The following is an 18,158-nucleotide window of genomic DNA, read 5'->3' on the forward strand; positions in this document are numbered from 1 at the left end:
GACCTCACACGTGGTAGGCGAGTGCTCTACAGCTGAGCCACAACCCAGCCCCAAACTTACTTTCTTTATAAATTACCTAGCTTCAGATATTAGGTTAAGGTAAAAGGGGAATTCATTGCCTCATGAAACACTGAGTCCTACAGTAACATTAACTTCAGTCATGGCTACATCCCAGGGTCTTAATATCATCAGGACATGATCTTCAGCTACTGCTTTCTTTTGTGTTTGCTTCATTCAAAAATAGAAAAAAAAATGGCCACCCTCGATCCTAGATTTAAATCTGCCCCATAGTTTGTGATCTAGGTGAAAACAGATCTCTTTCTTGAGAGTACCAGCTAAAATCTCCAGGGTGGACTGTAATTGGCTTGGGTCGCTCTGAAAGAATCATAGTAATCAATGGGAATGGGTAGCAAGTTGTTCATCCTCCCTGGACATCTGTCCACTTTTAAACTTACAGGCTTGGGGCCTTATTTAAGAATGGATAGGAAGTGATTTTCTCCAAAGCCATAGTAGACAGACCAAAAGATGTTTGTGTCCTTTGGAGATAGTATTTGAATGTTGATCTATGGGGAAAAAATATTAACTTTCATATTATTCAGGGTATTTATTGCTGTGTAACAAATCACCTCAGAACTTCTTGGCTTAAAACAACAAAAATTGCTTATCATCTCTAAGAATTCTAGGGTTGACTGGATTGGCAAGGTGATTCTCTCTTAGTCTGTCATGTGGTTATAATCAGGCAGTGGCTGGGATTGAAATCATCTTGAAAGAACTGAGGTTAATTCCAGCTGGGCTTTCTCAAAGACAGCATGTGGCCAGGTTCCAAGAATAAGCTAAAAAGATGAGGCAAAAATTGTGTCCCCTTTTATGGCAGTGATCACAAGTCACATGGTGTAACTTTTGCCATAGTCAGAGACTATGCCTGACTTTAAGGGGAGACGATATATCCCATATCTGTCTATCCCTCCTCAGTTATTATTGCCATACTGGGGATTGAACCCATATAACCCCCATACCTCCATGAGAACAGCATCAATGTCACATTGTAAGAAAGTATATAGAATGGGAGATCTGAATGTTACCTTGGCAAATAGACTCTGCTACACATGTTGCCTTATTTCAGATGACTAGTTTTTGTTAAAAAAAAAAAAAAAAGAAGAAAGAAAGAAAAGGAAATATAGGGCTGAGGATGTGGCTCAAGCGGTAGCGCACTCGCCTGGCATGCGTGCGGCCCGGGTTCGATCCTCAGCACCACATACAAAGAAAGATGTTGTGTCCGCCGAAAACTGAAAAATAAATATTAAAAATTTAAAAAAAAAAAAAAAAGAAAAGGAAATATAAATTAAGCTATGCTGTATGCTAGTTCTTGGGTTGTCCTTTTGTTGACCAGATTGTTTTGTTGCCTCGTATATCATATAGTATCACTTTTTTTTTTTTTTTTAATAGTATCACTTTTTAGCTCTCTGGCATTGGTTCTCCCTTCTTCATTGCCTTTTTGGTTTTTGCTAATTAATTGTATTGACTCCTCAATGCATAGTTTTATTAGATGGTTAAGGCAGTAACCAGCATACATATGTAAAAACAGAAAGGCCCTTCTTCCTTGCTCCCCAGCAGGGTGGTGAGTTTATAAGTTCACCCTGTAGGAGCTCTCCCTGGAACTTTGAATCTTTTTTTTTTTTTTAATTAATTAATTATTTTATTAGTTGCTCAAGACAATACAATGATCTTGATATATCATACAGGAACTTTGAATCTTGAACAGATGATGTCATTATTTAAAGAAGTGTTGGAGGCCATTTATTATAGGGATAGTACTTAAAGGAGATTCATGGGGCTCTTGGGACTGTGGGTTTTGTGTTCTAGTCTTTTCAAAATTCCTTTGGCTGCTGTTCATTTCTGAGTCTGGTTCTTCAGCTTTCTAACTAAATCTTTGAGTCTTCAGAGAGCCTTCTAATTATCATTCAAGAAAGCCAGAGTTGGGTTCTGTTGATTATAAGCCTTAACTGACAGATTATCATAACTACAGCTAGCTGTATTTTATACCTAAATAGATTTATTTCTTGTGATGTGTGATATTGCCAGAAAGCTTAATTGAAAAAAGTGATACTTATTTTGTTAATGATTTTTGTTAAAGTAATATTTACTAACTTTTAACAGTGGGCCTCTTAACAACAGTGGTATCTTAGAATCAAAAGAATTAAGAATGATTTTTGTTGTTGTTGGAATTGAGATTTCTTATTCACAGAATGGTTATGGGATGGGGTTGGAGATTGGGAATGCAAAATATGTTATGTAACATATATTTACTATTGGACTGTAGCATCTATTGATCCATATGATTACATATCACTTTATTCTTTAGTAGCACTAAATGTGCATTACAGATACTGTTGGGATCTGGCCAGATACCTGTTCTGTGCACTCCTGCTACAGCTTCTCTGAACTTTTGCCTCTAATGGCTTATATCTGTGACTCTTTCAAGGACTTCCTTTGGGTGACTGGCATCAACTACTGTAAGGGCTTGGCAGTTTACATCCCCCTGAGAAGTCTCTTGGCTGTTGACTGACTGGTGCAGGGCTATGAAAGACCAGTTCCTTTGCCTTGAATAAGCTCAAATTTAGAGGCATTTTTAAATACTCCAGAGCTCCCTTGTTAGATCAGGCTAAAGCTAGATTTTGACTGAAATTATACCCTTGCTTGGCTGCTATTTCTTCCTTCTCTTGCTCCTCCCTCCCAGTTTCTCCTGGGAGAACCTCTTGATATCACTTAGACTTGAATCCTTCTCTCACAGTCTACTTCTGGGGAATCTAAACTAAAATAGCATGAATCATAAGCCTTCCTCATATTCATAATCTTTGGAAACACTTTTGGGAACATGGTAATACACTGCTATTTCCAACACATTCTTAGAATATTGACTTTTGGCACTTTGGGATGGCCAAAACATATATTAAAAACGACACTAGTGCATTAGCTGCATTTCTCATTTGGTTTAACTCATGGCTCCCTTTTTACCTTATTGAGTTATGCTGGTGTTACTAGATATTAAATAGCTTATCTTAAAAGTCAGTCATTGCAGTCACAGCAGTGGATTGTCCCTCACTATGCATGAATCCTTACTGCTCCATTCAGAAAAATTGGTCAGTATTAATTATTTAATTGCATTGCCTGGTAGGTTATACAGTCACTGTTTATTTCAGTATTGCATCATGAGAAGCTTTTTATCCTGAAATGGTTTCAATAATAAAAGATTTTTCTTTTCCATAGCATTTGATAGATATTTTCATTTAGAGGGCTGGGGATGTGGCCCCGTGGTGAAGTTCTTGCTTAGCATGTATGAGGCTCTGGGTTTGATCCCCAGCTTCACCACAAAAAAGTGTGTGTGGGTGGATTTTCATATAGAACTATTTGGTACTGATGTGGGTTTTTTTTTGGGGGGGGCATCATCATTTGACAGCTTTTTCTAATTGTTGGAGTTGTTATAGTCTGTTTAGGTTCTTTTTGTTTTTTTTTTTCCCCAAATCAGAGGTATATGTAGTTTGCTGAGGCATATGTAGTTTACTTAAAGAGTCAGGTTCTACAAGATTTGTTAAGACAAAACACCAGGTTTACTTATTCTTCCTGCTTCTAATGCTTTTTGTTGTTGTTATTTTTTTCTTCATGACTTATCACTTTCAACTCTTAGCTAATTCTTTGGGTATTACATATGCATGTTAAATAATATGCATGGAGCTAATTCTTAATTTTTTAATTTAGGCTGTATTTATTGAGTGATCCTTGGTTACAGATGAGACTTTTGTTCTTGACAAATTTGATTTCTCCTTTTAAGTTCTCTGTGTGTGTGGTGGGGGGGGGGGTTTGCTGGGGATTGAACCCAGGGCCTTGGGCATGCAAGGCAAGCACCCTACTAACTGAGCTACATCCCCAGCCCTCTCCTTTTAATTCTGACAGTTTTTCTGTATGCATTTTAATGTACATCCTTCATTCCCCCATCTTTCCAATATAGTTAGAGATTTTACTGATCAGCTGTTCTCTAAGTATGGACCAGGGACCCTTGTCTTACCCCCACCCAGACTTTTTCAAGGAATCTGTAAGGTCGGAGCTTTTCATAGTAATAATTTAACTTACTTTTTAAAACAATGTACAAAGGAGTTTTCCAGAGATATTTTCCAGAGGCATGTATTGTGTGATCTGACTGCAGAAGCAAATATGAGAATCCAGTTGTCTTCTGTTGATGCAAAATGCAAAACCATGTCATTCATTTTTTAAAAAATATTTTTCATCTGCAGCTAATTAAGCCAACTGGGTTCCTTTACTTGTGGTGGCCCAGTGTGCAATGGCTGTAAATAGCAATCTCCTCGGTAGTGTATGCAGCCTGTTTCTCATATGGGTTGCCCTAAGGGACCTTGGAGACAGCACTTTGAGTAGATGTTCATATTTCTGATCTCATGGTGTCCCTCATCTAGGCTCCAAACAGGTATGTGGGGTGCCTTTGGGAAACCCCAGGGAACAGTGGCCAAGGTTCACATTGGCCAAGTCATCATGTCCATCCGCACCAAGCTATAGAACAAGGAACATGTGATTGAGGCCCTACGCAGGGCCAAGTTCAAGTTCCCTGGCTGCCAGAAGATCCACATCTCAAAGAAGTAGGGCTTTACCAAATTTAATGCTGATGAATTTGAAGACATGGTGACTGAGAAGCAGCTCATTCCTGATGGCTGTGGGGTCAAATATATCCCCAATCGTGGTCCCCTGGACAAGTGGCGGTCCCTGCATTCATGAGGGCTTCTAGTATGCTGTCTCCTTCTCAGTCACACACACACCAATATATCCTGTATTGTATCCAAAAAAAAAAAATATATATATATATATAATATATATATACACTTTTCAGTTGTCAATGGACCTTTATTTTATTTATTTATATGTGATGCTGAGAATCAAACCCAGTGCCTCACACATGCTAGGCAAGTGCTCTACTACTGAGCCACAACCCCAGCCCTCAATTCATTTTTTGAAAATAATTATTTTTTTGTGAAATGTTGACATATAAATTTTTAAAAAATTATTGTTATGCTGTCACTTTATTGAGCACTAATTAGGAAACCAATGTAATTGTTCATTACTAAAAATAGGCAAACAATTTTTAAAAATCACTTCTCCATTCCCTAGAGTTTTGTCCCTATTCTGCTTAAAATTCACTCTATTTCTTAGCACACCCCAGGCAGAGTCATAGTCAGGGCTTAATAAAAAACTAGTTGAAAATTTTTACATTGCCTGCACATCTACACAGTATAAAAATCAACTCTTCTGTCCTTTTCTTGTTTTGATTCCTTCACTTCTGGAACAATCACCTCTTACCCAGTAAAACTAGGCATTTCCAAAGTCACCTGCACATTACATATACTTGGAGGAGCTCTAGTTTTCAGAGGGCTATCATAGTGTGTGTGTATCATTTGCAGCTGCCCAGAATCTTTTGAAAATCTTTCATTCGGGGTTACATTTGGTTAGCCTGCAAATTGTGAGTCCCTGTTTCCTAAGGTAGAATCATAGTTACTACAGTACACTATAAGAACTAGATTCCCTTGGTTCTGCATATATATCTGAGTGGAGTTGGGATGCAGATGTGAGCCATGGACAGTATTGAGCATTTAGACTACTCTGTTCAAAACTGTAACCATTTAAATTAATTAAAATTAATGGAAATAAAAAGTTCAGCTCCTTAGTCTCACTAGCTACATTCAAGAGCTCAGTAGCTATGTAACTAGTATACAGCATAACAACAGAACATTTCTATCATCATAAAAGTTCTATTGGACATTTCTGGTCTAGAAGGCAACAATGGCAGGTACTCTTCTGAGTAGTAAGCTAGAGCAAGGGACTTGCAAAGCAACATGTGATAGAATGGACAGTGGCAGTAGTGCTTTCTCTAGAATGGTTCCTAGATGTCTTTGGGTATTCCTTTCTGGCTTTGGGGCATCCAAGTATAGTTTTCATGTCCTTTTAGAGATTTTGTGATTGTCCTAATATCTAATCACAAATCTCTTTCTGTTTAAATTAGCTTAAGTTCATTGTAACTTAATTGAGAATTCTGATTTATACTGAGATGCTTTCTGACACACTTGATATTGGAGAGGGACAGTTGAATAATTGGTGCAATTTTTTTTGGCTCTGATTAACTTTGATCTTGGTGGATTTGATTTTCTTGCCAATCCAAACGATCATAAATTTAATGATTATATTGGGATGAAAGTAGGTGGCTATTGAAGAAAACTTAGTTTGGAGTATCTCCAAAAGATAATTGTACACGGATGTAAGTAAAAGACAGGTGTCTTTTCAAGTTTTGATCATCTCTTGTTACCATTCAGAACTTCCAGAGCCCCTGGAGAGCAGGAATCTTGAATCTTCTTTATTGCCCTAAAGATGACCTGCTAACAAGGCATAACAGGAGTCCCCAGCAGCCCTAAAGTATTTTGAGAAGAGCCTGGAGGAACATTTGTTGATCTCAAGAATTATATGGAGGTTTGAGTGTAGGGCTTATGGAAAGTTAAAAGATTATATGCACTGTTTACCCATCTTCTTATATTACTTAAACTTCTGTCTTTGTTGGGGTCATTTTAGCTACCTCAGTAGCCTCTTCTCAAAAGTCTCTGGGCCTTTGGACAATTCCCTCAAAGTGCTGCTTCTGTGACCATAATTTCTTTTTGCTATTTATGCTTGTTCTATAGAAAGTAGGGACTGAATATTTTAGTGAATGACCTTTTGGGGAAAAGGGAGGTGGTTTCTTCTTATACTCAAGATTTAATTGACATATTAAAAGTAAGCTATTTTTTTTCTCATAACTTCTGTTTGTTGCAAAAGAAAAACATTGAAAAGACTATTACATTCTTTAAAATTAAAATTTTGGGTTGAAATGCTGTTTAGTTTGGAAGTAGCAAATCTTACCTGGCAGGGTTGTTTTGAAGATTGTAAATAAAAAGTACTTAGCTTAATAACTGCAGGAATGTAGAGGACTTGAGTAACTGAACTATCTTTTATTATTACTTCCACCACTTACCTCCAATACTGTCACCCACACTGCTGCTGCAACATTGCCAACTCTGTTCTCTCTAGGAGAGAAACAATAAGCTGAATGTCTGCTGCTTTTCTGATAGGGCCCAGTTTTACATGGTCTCTAGTTTCTTAGTGCAACTCTGGGGCTTGTACAGCTTCTGCAACAACTCCCTTTTGTTTCAAATCAGAATGTTTCTCCCTTGTTATTGCTACAAAGTGGTCACTTTTTGAATTTGGCACTTACTAGTATATGAGTTTACTTTGGAAGGTAGAGGCTACCAGACCTGTGAGCTGTAATTACATTTTTGTTTAATCTCCTCAAAATCTTGAGCTCTTGGTCCCTGAGTGAGTTGGGCAGGGGTCCAGTATGGTATCTGCTGCTGCCCACCACTGTTGGCTCTTTGCTGTCAGCAGGAAATCTTGGCAAAGCAAGTAGGTATGTGGCAGTGGCTGCCTCCTTGTCTGTCTAGCTCTCCCACATCTGATAGTAAACAGCAGACATCTTCATTGGGAAAGTGTGTTCAGGTGATATATTTTGTTGTTGAAAAGTCATCAAATGGGCTGGGGATGTGGCTCAAGCGGTAGCGCGCTCGCCTGGCATGCGTGCGGCCCGGGTTTGATCCTCAGCACCACATACAAACAAAGATGTTGTGTCCGCCGAAAACTAAGAAATAAATATTAAAAATATATTAAAAAAAAAAAGAAAAGTCATCAAAAGTTAAAAAAAAAAAAAAGTAAAAGAATATGGCCAACATGTGGCTACTGCTTGGATACATCATTCCAATATTTATTTCCAGGTATAATGCTAGCAAAATGGCATATTATTCTCAGTTGCCATAGTAGACCCTTGGTTTTGGTGAATTTAGAGTTTTCCATTTCATTTATTTCCCAGGATCCTGAACAACTTTGGCCTGAACAAGTGGTTGAGCCTGGTAAGTCGTGTATCCATGTTGGCCTCTACCTCTAGCAATTTTTGTGAAATGCCATAATAGTATTTGTGAATTTGGAGATTTGCAAAAATATCAGGGTATATAGCTTTAGAATGTTAGGATCTAAGCCGGGTGCTATGGTACATGCCTGTAATCCCAGCAATTCAGGAGTCTGAGGCAGGAGGATCACAAGTTCAAAGCTAATCTCAGCAATTTAACTCTCAGCAACTTAACAAGAGAGTCTTTCTTAAAATAAAAAGGGAAAGTTCTGGGAATATAACTTAGTGGTTAAATACCCTGGGTTCAATCCCCAGTGCCAAAAAAATAAAAAATTAAAAAAATTAAAAAATGTTTTTAAAAATTTAATCTTAAATATATATATTTATATTTTAAAACCCACATAGTTCCATAAGGCTTATAGTTATTTTTTTTAATTGCTGCCTTTTCTTCCATGTCTCCTACCCCACTTCCCATGTGAATTTGCCTCCCCTTACTCCTAATATCCCATGTTATGACTATGTAAATCTTGTCCGCAAATGAACCACTTGGTATGCTACAACTAAACAACCTCTTATTTTTCCTGGGGCTAATCATTGCTTCATTTAAAAATTTTCTTGTTTCTTTAAGAATGTATTTTTACACTTTGATGAAACTGCTAAAGGCTTCCCATTCTCATCCACATCAGGTGATCTATCCATTCCTTTTTTTAAAAAAAACCCTTAGAGATTTTCTTCTTGGCTACTCCTTCTTCCTCTATTCTAGTCTGAACTGGTTGTTCTTGGCCCACTGCCTAGTTGTCATCTCAAGCTTTATCACCATCTAAAATTCTCTTTGCCTGTCTTCTGTGGTGGGTATTCTGTTTTCTGTGTTGTTCCTTGATCTTTCCCTGATTTATTCTCAACTTTACGGCTTTAGAAGCTTCTTGAGACAGAAGATGAGGGAAGTAAAACCTTGCATTTTCAGTTCTTGCTTGTCTGAAAATGCCTTGGTTTACCCTCATAATTGATTGGTAGGATGTGGAATTCTAAATTAGAAATAATTTTCTTGGAGAATTTTGAAGGAAATATCTTCTAGTTTTCAACATTGCTTTGAAAAAGCCTAAATGTCAATTTTATTCCTGATTCTTTGTCACCTGCCCCCAACTCAGGATCTTTAAATCTCAGATGTTGTAAAATATCGTGGTAATGAGCCTGGTGTAGTCTTTTGTTTCTTCATTCATATCGTTGAGCATTTAGGGGCTCATTTAGTCTTCATAAGAAAATTCTTCGGTTCTAAAATTTGTTCTGATATTTCTTAAATTATTTTTCTCCTCTTTTTCTGTCTTTTGTCTTTCTTATAGTCAGAGTTGGACCTCATTACTTAATTCTTTTTTTAAAACTCCATTCACTTTTATTTCTCCTTTGTTATGTCTTTGAGAGTTCCTCAATCATTCTCTTTCAGCTCTTCCATTAACTTTTTGAAAAAACTTTTCATGCTGGGCATGGTGGTACACGCCTATAATCCCAGTGGCTCAGGAAGAGGATTACAGGTTCGAAGCCAGCCTCAGTAACTTAGCAAAACCCTGTCTCAAAATAAAAAATAAAAGAGGGCTAGGATGTGGCTCAGTGGTTATGCATCTTTGGGTTCAATCCCTGGTACAAACACACACAACTTTTTGCTATTTTTAATTTCTTCTTTTAAAAAAATTTAAAAGTACATTATTTCATGGATGTACTGTTCTTTCTTTCTGATGATGTTAATTATAGGTGTTTTCCCCACTGAGTCTTCTTTGCTTTTTCTTGCATTGCTTCTGATTCTTCCAAATGCTTCCCTGTCCCCATTTATTTGCTGCTTTGTCTTTTGTTTTTTCTTCCAGTTTATGTCCCTCCTAAATGTTCATGTTTAAGAGTGAAGCACTGACTATGGTTGGAATATGAGTAGGGACAGATGGGCTTCATAATGTGGAAACTAGATGGAGTCCCAATTGTTGTATCGGAGGGGCTTCCAAATATCAGGTTCTCCAGAGAAGAATCTCCAGGCTACTTCTTGGGTGGTATGAGTCTGGCTTCTAGTCTTCTAGCTGAAAAGGTCAGAGGGTATCCCATCATTTGAATGCAAACTTTAATTTAAAACTTTAGCTTTCAGTGTAGTGCTGATCCAGCCTCAGTGGTCACTTAGTGCCCTGAGTACAGGTTCAATTCCCCAGGCCCTGCAGGAGACTGGAATGCTTACTTTCCCCAGCAGGCCACCACTGCGAGAGGCAAGAGCCCCTTCCTTGTCTCCTGTTGTTCCCCTATCATAGCACTTGTAATTCTTTATATTAGAGTTGCCTGTTTCCCTTAAGGAACTGAATCCGATCATTTTCTCTCTATTAACTTAGGTGCGTTAGCTATTTGTGTCCTGAGGCTTAGCCATGTTCAGCCAAATCCCATCGCAGAAGCCACAGATTGATTCTCTGGAGAGGGTGAAACAGCTTTTAGCTCTGTGGCTTCTTCAGCTGAAGAGCCTGTGGGCAGAAGGCACCAAGGAATGCCTTTTGAGAGTTACTGGCCTGGTATTTTAACCACATAATAAGAGATTATCCCAAGTCAAGGGTAGGGGACTTTGAACCAGCAGTCACAAAGTTCCTAGGAGATGTAGTAGTTTCTCAGATGAAAATAGGAAGTTCTTATTTCTAATGAGTCCAGAAGATAAAAACATACAGACATTTAATGTCTTCTTTTTAAATTTTTTAGTTTCAGATGGATACAATACCTTCATTTTATTATTTTTTTTTTAATGTGGTGCCTAGGATCGAACCCAGTGCCTCATGCATGCTAGGCAAGCAGCACTCTACCACTGAGCCACAACCCCAGCCTGACATTTAATGCTTCTAAACACAGCATTGGAAAGCTATAGAGATATATGTGATATTTTAAGTAGTCAGAACAGTGAGTTTAGTACAGACTCTGTAGTTCAAAGTAGACTCTGAAAAACTGGCTTTGGACCAGGATTGTTTATCTTGTTTTCCTTTCCCATTTGTTTTTTAAAATTTATGTATAGGTTTATTGGGCTTTCTTGAGTTATAATGTATATACCATAAAATTGCTTATTGTAACAAATATGCATATTTTAGTACATTTTTAGTTGTATACCTGTGACCATAATTAGAACATTTAGAATTAGAACATTCTGTCATACCTACCCCTAAATCCCTTTTTCCATTTGTATTCATTCCTTAATCCTGTCATCTACTGTCTCTGTAGATTTATCTTTTCTATGCCCATGGGATTTTTTTAAATTGAGTAGACTTTCAGCCACACCTCCTGTTTTCATCTCACATTTACTTTCCTTCTCCTGGCACCTGAGCCACTTGTTTCTGAGCCTTTGTGGAGAGGGATTTATATATGTCAGGTTGTTTTATCTACTGCCAGTTTAAGAGCATTTGGGGTATGCAAAGACTGTATTCATTCACTTGCTTCCCAGCTTCCAAAATGTCATTGATGTCTTTTCTCCCTTTCTGATTTTTCTAGAGTTCATACCTTTATTTATCTATTTACTTGTTTTTTATTTTTTTAGTTATAGGTGGATACAATGTCTTTATTTTGCTTTATATGGTGCTGAGAATCGAACTTAGTGCCTCACGCATGCTAGGCGCGTGCTCTACCTCTGAGCCATGATCCCAGAGCCCCCTCTACCTTTTTAAAAAAATGTTTTTGTTTTTTTTTTTTTAGATGTAGATGGACCTTTGTTTATTCATTTATTTCTGTGGTGCTGAGGCTCGAACCCAGTGCTTCACACATGCTAGGCAAGTGCTCTACCACTGAGCCACAACTTCAGCCCCTAGGGTTTATACCTTTAAGATGACAACAACAAAACCAAAAATTATAGTATCTTTTTTTTTTTTTTGTACTAGGGATTGAACCCAGGGTTACTTAACCATTGAGCCACATCCCCAGCCCTTTTTTATACTTTATTTAGAGACAGGGTCCTACTGAATTGCTTAGGGCCTCACTAAGTTGTGGAAGCTGGCTTTGAACTTGTGATCCTCCTGCCTCAGCCTCCTAAGCCACTGGGTTTACAGGCATGCGCCAACGTGCCTGGGTGTAGTGTCTTTTTAATGGGGTTTCAGGAATGGGGTTGGGGGGGGGGTGCATGTGTGTAATTTACTACCATCTAGAACCAGAAATCTTCCAGTTTAATTTTGATTTGCCCTTTTGCTTATTTAAGGTTGTGAAGACTGGAATTTCTTGGCATTCATTTGCTGCTCTAGAGAATGTAGAATCCTGACAGACTTGTGTGAGGTCAATATGCCTTCACACACACATTGGTCTTTTCTAACTCAGACCCTTGGTGTTCTAAGTGGGTCATATGAAATTATGGGAAGCTTATAAGGAGCCCACGTGTGTACACAAATTGGCATCTGCTCCTTATTTGACAAATTCTTAGTTTGGGTGCCCCTCATTGGAGACATCACAAGGTTTTAACAGGTATAGGCTTAGCCATCTGTACCTTTCTTTTTGTCTCACCCTTTGTGTTTTGGCTTTGCCTTATGCTTTTCTAAGTCTTAACACTTTTCTTTCTTTGTTTTTCCTATAGGATCATGGATTTTCCTGGTCACTTTGAGCAGATCTTCCAGCAGTTGAATTACCAGAGACTTCATGGCCAGCTGTGTGATTGTGTCATTGTAGTGGGGAATAGACATTTTAAAGCCCACCGCTCTGTGCTGGCAGCATGCAGCACACATTTTCGAGCTCTGTTCTCAGTGGCAGAGGGAGATCAGACCATGAACATGATCCAGCTGGATAGCGAGGTAGTGACAGCGGAGGCCTTTGCTGCGCTGATTGACATGATGTATACCTCCACCCTCATGCTGGGGGAGAGCAATGTTATGGATGTCTTATTGGCAGCCTCTCACCTGCATTTGAACTCTGTTGTTAAGGCATGTAAACATTACCTAACAACAAGGACGCTGCCCATGTCTCCCCCCAGTGAGCGCGTTCAAGAGCAGAGTGCCCGCATGCAGCGCTCTTTTATGCTGCAGCAGCTGGGACTAAGCATCGTGAGCTCAGCCCTCAATTCCAGCCAGAGTGGTGAGGAACAGCCAGCCCCCATGAGCTCATCGATGCGCAGTAACCTGGACCAGCGGACACCCTTCCCTATGAGGCGCCTTCATAAGCGCAAGCAGTCTGCAGAGGAGCGGGCCAGACAGCGCCTCCGCCCCTCCATGGATGAGTCTGCCATTTCAGATGTCACAGCCGAGAATGGGCCTTCAGGGGTTCATTCTCGGGAGGAGTTCTTTTCACCAGATTCCCTGAAAATTGTGGATAATCCTAAAGCTGATGGAATGAATGACAACCAGGAAGATAGTACTATGATGTTTGACCAGACTTTTGGTGCTCAAGAAGATGCCCAGGTGCCTAGCCAGTCTGACAACAGTGCTGGTAACATGGCACAGTTGTCCATGGCCTCTCGTGCAACTCAGGTTGAGACTACTTTTGAGCAGGAAGCTGCAACTGAGAAAAGTGGCTTCCAATGTGAGAATCCTGAGGTTGGCCTTGGTGAGAAGGAGCACATGAGAGTGGTGGTAAAATCTGAGCCTCTGAGCTCACCTGAGCCTCAGGATGAAGTGAGTGATGTGACCTCTCAAGCAGAAGGCAGTGAGTCCGTAGAAGTGGAAGGAGTTGTTGTTAGTGCAGAGAAGATAGACCTCAGCCCTGAAAGTAGTGATCGGAGTTTTTCAGATCCCCAGTCCAGCACGGACAGGGTAGGTGATATCCACATTTTGGAAGTTACAAATAACCTAGAACATAAGTCCACTTTTAGTATTTCAAATTTTCTCAACAAGAGCAGAGGAAGTAACTTTAGTGCGAATCAAAACAATGATGATAACATTCCAAACACCACTAGTGACTGCAGGCTGGAGGGCGAGGCCCCTTACTTGTTAAGTCCAGAGGCTGGGCCTGCAGGCGGGCCCTCCTCTGCCCCTGGCTCCCATGTGGAGAACCCATTCAGCGAGCCTGCAGACTCCCACTTTGTCAGGCCCATGCAGGAGGTGATGGGCCTACCCTGTGTGCAGACTTCAGGCTACCAAGGAGAACAGTTTGGGATGGATTTTTCCAGGTCTGGTTTGGGCCTCCACTCCTCCTTCTCCAGGGTAATGATGGGTTCCCCCCGAGGAGGAGCCAGTAACTTTCCATACTACCGCCGCATAGCTCCCAAAATGCCAGTTGTAACTTCTGTCAGGAGCTCACAAATCCCGGAAAACTCTGCCAGTTCCCAGCTAATGATGAATGGGACCACATCCTCATTTGAAAATGGCCATCCCTCCCAGCCTGGCCCCCCCCAGTTGACCAGGGCATCTGCTGATGTCCTATCAAAGTGCAAGAAGGCCTTATCAGAACACAATGTCTTGGTTGTAGAAGGAGCTCGCAAGTATGCCTGCAAAATCTGCTGCAAAACTTTTCTGACTTTGACAGATTGCAAGAAGCACATCCGCGTTCACACAGGTGAAAAGCCGTATGCCTGCCTGAAGTGTGGCAAGAGGTTTAGTCAGTCCAGCCACCTGTATAAACATTCCAAGACTACCTGCCTGCGCTGGCAGAGCAGCAATCTTCCTAGCACTTTGCTCTGACTATTTGTCCTCAGGAGACAGTGCCAGCTAGTTGCGGGACTAAAACTAAAACCGTTTTGGTGGGTGGTTAATGCCATTGGGTTTGAGGCTTCCGCTGCCCAGTGGCTCTTGCAATTTTCAATGACTAGTAAGTGGACAACTGTTCATGTAGCACTTGTGCTGCAGCATTTCTGAGTGAAATGCGCATCTGGGGAGAGGGATGTGATCCCTAGAACCAAGTTCTTCCTTAGGGTTGACTGACATAGTCATAAAGTAGTTTGTAATTGATGTTAAAAGTGGCACACTTAAAAATTGAAGTGCAAAAAATTTTTTTAGCAATTTTTGTAAAGCTCTGTGAAGCATTTAATTACATATCCTATATGTAATGGGAATATTGTATCCCTGTACAGCGATGCAAAGTACACTTACGTGTAACCAGTGGCAACTTTGTGCCTGTCTGAAAGGAAGGCCCTTGAAGACAGGCCTGTTTGCCACAAATGCTTTAAAGTGTATCCTGAGCTAGTCCTAGGCCTCAGAAAGTACTGTATTTTTTATTTTTGTCTGATTTGCAGTCATAGATACTGCACTTTGGTGCTGACACTGGGCCCAGGGCAAGCATTCTCTTAGAATAGGTGTATATACTTTTGAATACATCGCTGTTGGATAGATGTTTTAAAAGTTTCTGGTTTTAAAGGCCAAGTTGTAAACGGAGTATGTACTTATATGGAGTGACAAGTAAGGTATTGTTTCTGTGTGTGCGGTTTTAGCAGTATTTTAACCAACTCGTATTACTGATGTCACAGTTCATCTTTGAAAGTCAGGAAAGAGCTAGTGTTTGTCTTTGTTCTGATGATGTGGAGTCATGTTTTGTGGGGTTTTTATGGTGCATTTATCTTTTGCTCCATCCAGACCTCAAAGGCCAGTCCAGTCTGACGCATCCCACCCTCGGACAAGCCCGTTCTCTGCTTCCTTTCTTCCTGTACCCACTATGGCATCCCTCCCAGGCCTAGATTCCTGTTTTCAGTTACAAACTAACCAAAAATAATGCCACCCCTCCATGGGTTTTATTATTGTTATATACCATACTTTAAAAGTATAGACCCTAAACTTTTAGTTTGTTCTCCCAACTGAATACTGAGTGTAGTTTGAAATCCAAATGTGGTAGTGTTCATGGACCAGTATTTTCCAGGCTCTGTAAGAGAGTAAGACAGTCCATAGCACAGAAGTCACCAGGAGCATTCAGAACTGTTGGGAGAAGCATTTGGGTCACTGCCCAGGGCCTTTATGGGCCTTCTTGTCTCACTTGCCCAGCTTCACCTTGCTGTCCTCTGACACCATGCTATCGAGGGCTGTTGGTGGCACCTGTATCAGGCCACATCCTGGCTCACATAAACCAGGGGAAACAGCACAGGTTCATGCATCTCTGTAGAACTCAGTTAGGTTCATGCATGAACATGAGTTCATTTTATTTTTTTAATATGGCTTTCTCAGAGATACTAAACCATTTTTGTGCATAATTCAGAGAATTTATTCAGTTCTTATGTTTAGAAAACTAAGTATTTATGTGTCACCTAAAACAAAACTGAACGTGTCTTCTCCTCTTAATAATCTAGTGTGTGCAGTTACAAATCTGTGGATAAGCCCATAATGTTCACAGAGGGCTTGGCATCTCCTAGGAACTGATTCCCAGAGAGGAAAGCTCAAAGGGAAACCTGTGACTTTTCCTTTTGAGCAGATGTGGGAAAGACACCATTGGAGGATATGGGGTCACCTGTGAAATCCAGTTCTACGTGTGGCTCATTGTCAGCAGTCCTTATCCAACAAGTTGTAAAGGGTTCTACAGCTACCATCACCATGTGACGTAGGACCCACATCCTGTGAGGAGTCAGATGGGTCAGCATGGAGTACAGGAGGCCCTGCCTGGGCCTAGGGCAAGAAGCCAGTGACGCTGGCAGAACAGTGCAGCCCTCCTTGCCTTCCATTTTGAGGAGGTGCTGCCAGGAGCCTGTCCTCTTGTCCCTGCTCAGGCATAAGTGTACTTTGCTTTGGGGCCTGCCTCTGACACTCCTGGAGCCTTGCCTCTCCACTGCTGGATGGAACCTGGAATCTCATCTACCTCTTAGTTTCTACATGTGAGAAGCGAGCTTGCAGGCCAGTGTCCCTCCACATGCTGTAGCACTTAAAAAATAATCCTAACGTTCCCTGAAAACCAGTCCCTGGGTTCCTATGATCTGGAGTTTGTACCTGGATTATCTGGTGTTGGGGACCTGAGTTTTGATTGGTTAGCCTTAATCACAGCCTGGCATAATCATGTAGAATCTCTTCTGGTGATCACATCATTAAGTTCATCAGGGCACCCATGTCAGTGGTGCTATGCTGGTCAAAAATTGAGATTTTGAAATAAAAAATTTGTCATATTTATGTCTGTAATTATGTGTTCTTTTTCCTTGCTTAAGTTGTTAAGGTTGAAACAAAATAGGGAAGTAGTAGTTATTTCTCTGTTAGCCCTGCTTTGACTAGTACTTTTTAAAACTGAGCCCTCTATATAATAAAATTGTCAATCCATAACAGTAATTAGGTCATTCCACTCAAATTATTCCTTCTGCTTTCTCCAGCCCTTCATGTCTTTGAGCTGTGGACTTGGGTGAGCTTTCATTCTCAGTCCACCCACTTATTCTCGAGGACCAGCTCGACCATGGACTTTGTTCTGTACCTGCCTCCCAAGTTGAAATCTCCATTTGCCAGCATGGCTTGGCTGGGGAAGAGCTAGAAGCTGATTCAACACAAAGCAGGACTTTGGCAACAGCCCTAGTGGCCTGGCCTTAGGAAACAGTGAGTAAAGGTTGATTAAAAAGCACATCTAGCCAGGCACAGTAGTGCAGGCCTGTAACCCCAGCAATTTGGAAGGCTGAGGCAGGAGGATCACAAGTTCAAAGCCAGCCTCAGCAATTTAGTGAAGTCCTAAGCAACTTAGCAAGACCCTGTCTCAAACTAAAACAAAAGAGTCTGGAGATGTGGCTCAATTGATTCAAGCCCCTGGTCCCCCCCCCCCCAAAAAAAAAAAAAAAGAACATCTAGCCAGGCTCCCATGGCACACACCTGAAATTCAGGAGGCTAAGGCAGAAGGATCTTTCAAGTTCAGGGCCAACCTAGGCAATTTAGTAAGTCCCTGTCTCAAAATTAAAAGAGCCTGGGATGTTGCTTAATGGTAGAGCACCCCTGGGTTCATCCCCAATACCAAAACAACAAACCCTAACTACCTGGGGGGCAAAGCACAAGATGAACAAAAGAAGCAAAGTGTTGATGCAGAAACAAATTTTGAAATTAGGAAACTCACCAGCTTCCAATTACTCTCACCAAGAAAAGAAGTGAGTTGTGACCTGCCCAATCCTTTCTTCCAATTAACTCGCCTTTGCAATATGTTCTCTTTAATTTCTCTGATGATCTAGGTGTCAGGTTCAGGTGCCATGGTTAACTGGGCTGCGCTTGGTGAGGGATAAGGGAAGAAATTAAGGCAGGATCTAAACATTAAAATGCCCAGGTGAGGGCTGGGGTGGGAAACAGGCAGCTCCTTAGATGCCCCGAATTAGCAAAGGTAAGCAAAT

At 40.6% G+C, this 18,158-nt stretch overlaps 1 protein-coding gene, 1 long non-coding RNA gene and 1 other non-coding gene across 4 annotated transcripts in view; 2 read left to right on the forward strand and 1 right to left on the reverse strand.

Annotated features, from left to right (window-relative positions):
- Zbtb5 (zinc finger and BTB domain containing 5) overlaps nucleotides 1-16,974 on the forward strand; it is a 32,678-nt gene extending 15,704 nt beyond the window's left edge. For both annotated transcript variants that reach the window (XM_046457165.1, XM_046457166.2), the window contains exon 2: nucleotides 12,540-16,974. In XM_046457165.1, the coding sequence (XP_046313121.1) occupies nucleotides 12,544-14,574 (2,031 nt within the window). In that variant the 5' untranslated portion in view covers nucleotides 12,540-12,543 and the 3' untranslated portion in view covers nucleotides 14,575-16,974. The remainder of the gene's footprint in view (nucleotides 1-12,539) is intronic.
- Nucleotides 4,284-4,418, forward strand: LOC124101463 (small nucleolar RNA SNORA70). Its single transcript, XR_006854614.1, has one exon. It is a non-coding gene; the product is annotated as a small nucleolar RNA SNORA70 (small nucleolar RNA).
- LOC124101278 (uncharacterized) lies at nucleotides 7,557-13,669 on the reverse strand. The gene is made up of 2 exons (XR_006854577.2): nucleotides 13,553-13,669; nucleotides 7,557-10,041 (listed from the first exon to the last, which is right to left on the reverse strand). It is a non-coding gene; the product is annotated as an uncharacterized LOC124101278 (long non-coding RNA).
- Nucleotides 16,975-18,158: the final 1,184 nt, after the last annotated feature.

Source organism: Marmota monax, unplaced genomic scaffold (genome assembly GCF_021218885.2).
Source record: "Marmota monax isolate L192 unplaced genomic scaffold, Marmota_monax_Labrador192_F-V1.1 WCK01_AAM20220418_F8-fsc00069, whole genome shotgun sequence".
In the NCBI taxonomy this organism is placed as follows: domain Eukaryota; kingdom Metazoa; phylum Chordata; class Mammalia; order Rodentia; family Sciuridae; genus Marmota; species Marmota monax.